At 30.2% G+C, this 2,023-nt stretch overlaps 1 protein-coding gene across 1 annotated transcript; it reads left to right on the top strand.

Moving 5' to 3' along the window:
- Positions 1–1,082: 1,082 nt before the first annotated feature.
- On the top strand, positions 1,083–1,583 carry LOC150034599 (uncharacterized). Its single transcript, XM_090316790.1, has one exon. The coding sequence runs from the start codon at positions 1,083–1,085 to the stop codon at positions 1,581–1,583; it is 501 nt and encodes a 166-aa protein (XP_090172916.1).
- Positions 1,584–2,023: the final 440 nt, after the last annotated feature.

The raw sequence follows: 2,023 nt of genomic DNA, 5'->3' as shown, positions 1-2,023 counted from the left end.
CCATTCATTTGTTATATTATTACTATTATTACTATAAGAACTATATTCCACATTGACCAAGGATTAAGAAAATTATTTATTTGAACGGAAAAACAAGATAAAAATATATGTGTTCCTAAATTTCAAAATTTTATATTTCTAATCCTTCAATTTTGAGTTCGATTTTAATTTAGTTTCTAAAATGTTATAATTTTATCCTTTAGATTTGTTATTTCAATTGGGTCCCTTTAAATTTTGAGATTCACCAACTTTTAGTTTTTGTGTTAATGTTTATTAATAATTAGTTACAAAATATGTGCAATACACGCTAAAGTTCTTTAGAACATGAATTTTTTCGGTAAAATTATCAAGAGGATTTCATGGCAAATGAAAAGGTTTGACTATTATTTATTTCAAAAAATATTTAGTTATTATGTGAAGTTAAAATTAAATCACTTATTCACAATATAAAGTGATACAATTTTTTTTTTTTTTTTCAGATTGTCTGAAAAGTATAAATTGAAAAAAGAAAAGTTAAAAATATCAACAAAAACTTTAAAGAGGACAAATCAAATGGTTTTTAATTATAAAAGGGTGGGAATATAATTTATACTTAAGTTACTTTTTCACTCTCTCATCTCTTTACTCTTCATATTGTTTTCCTCTCTCCTCCACTCATGTGATGGAAACTTTTCATAAAATAATCCAAAAACAAAAAAAAAGGAGACTCTTCTCCTTGAATGCATGTTGATATTCTAACATTGACGAACGTTTAGGGTTTAATCGCCTATTCATTCATAATCGATCGTTGAGTTAAAGTTATGAGAGCGTTTAGATAATACTAAGCGAGATTACTAAGTGAACGTTTAAAGAATACTAAATGATCGGGCAGATAATACTAAACTAGATATTTATTGTGTGATCGTATAGATATCTATAATGCGATCATTTAGATATTTATTGTGCAATCATTTAACTATCTGTTATGTGATCGTTTAGGGCTTTTTTACGCGATCGTTTAGTTTTTGTCATGTGATTGTTTAGCTTTTGTTATGCGATGGTTTACTAATTGTTGTAGTGTATGCGTTTGTAAGAAGAGTAAAATGGTCGTTCCTGCTGAGAAATATTTTCCTGCTACAGTTTATTGCCAAGTCTACAAAATCGCCTCTGTGATTAAGAATAAGTTGACAGAAGAACAAATGAGAATGTGTAGGAAAACAACATTTAGCCCACTATTGAATATAGATCTGGTATTTAATGGACAACTAATCCACCACTTTCTATTAAGGGAGGTAGTAGATATGAACTTATACGTTATATCATTCAACATTCTAGGGAAAAAGGTAACATTCTCCCAAGATGATTTTAACTTGATTACTGGGTTGTGGCCGTCTAGAGAAATAGTAGAAAGAGAAACAACTGGTGAGAGGCTACGATATCTCATTCTTGGACTGAAGGATCCAAATGAAAAGGATAGTTCTTGCAAGGATGTGGAGATCGCATTCGAGAAGTTCAATTTTACTAATGACGAAGATGTTATTGGTTGCATTGTCGTTATTCATCGAGATGGTGATGATTGGAAAAGACAAGAAAACCCAATTTGATATGAATGTATTTGGGATTCTCGATGTCCATGAAGAATTTGTACATTACGATTGGTCTTCTATCTTTTATAAACGTATATTGAACAACATCAAGACTATCATGCATGGGAAGGAGGAGACATGTGATTCAAAGAAAGCAGAAAATGCTAACCATGCCTCGTATTGTTATATAAAGGGATTCGTACTTGCATTCTAGGTATGTACTTTTGTTTTTTATTCAATTTAATATATAATATGTGTGTTATTTATGTGTAACAAATCTCCCATATTGTAGGTTTGAGCTTATGAAATTTTATCCACATCAAGTAAGTTCATAGCCACCAAAATCAGCAAGGTTACAATTCCTAGAATTCTTAGATGGACTTGTTCGCATGCTCCATCTTATAAATCATTGAGCAATAATGTTTTCCAACCAAAAAAGTAAGTAACGGATCGCTTAG

This window comes from Benincasa hispida, chromosome 8 (genome assembly GCF_027475165.1).
Source record: "Benincasa hispida cultivar pf3 chromosome 8, pf3_genome.v1.1, whole genome shotgun sequence".
In the NCBI taxonomy this organism is placed as follows: Eukaryota; Viridiplantae; Streptophyta; class Magnoliopsida; order Cucurbitales; family Cucurbitaceae; genus Benincasa; species Benincasa hispida.
This window is presented reverse-complemented; position numbering and strand designations above follow the sequence as displayed.

What these genes read in the sequence shown, in the direction of transcription:
- LOC150034599 (XM_090316790.1), top strand. Translation starts at nt 1,083, where the DNA reads ATGGTCGTTCCTGCTGAGAAATATTTTCCTGCTACAGTTTATTGCCAA.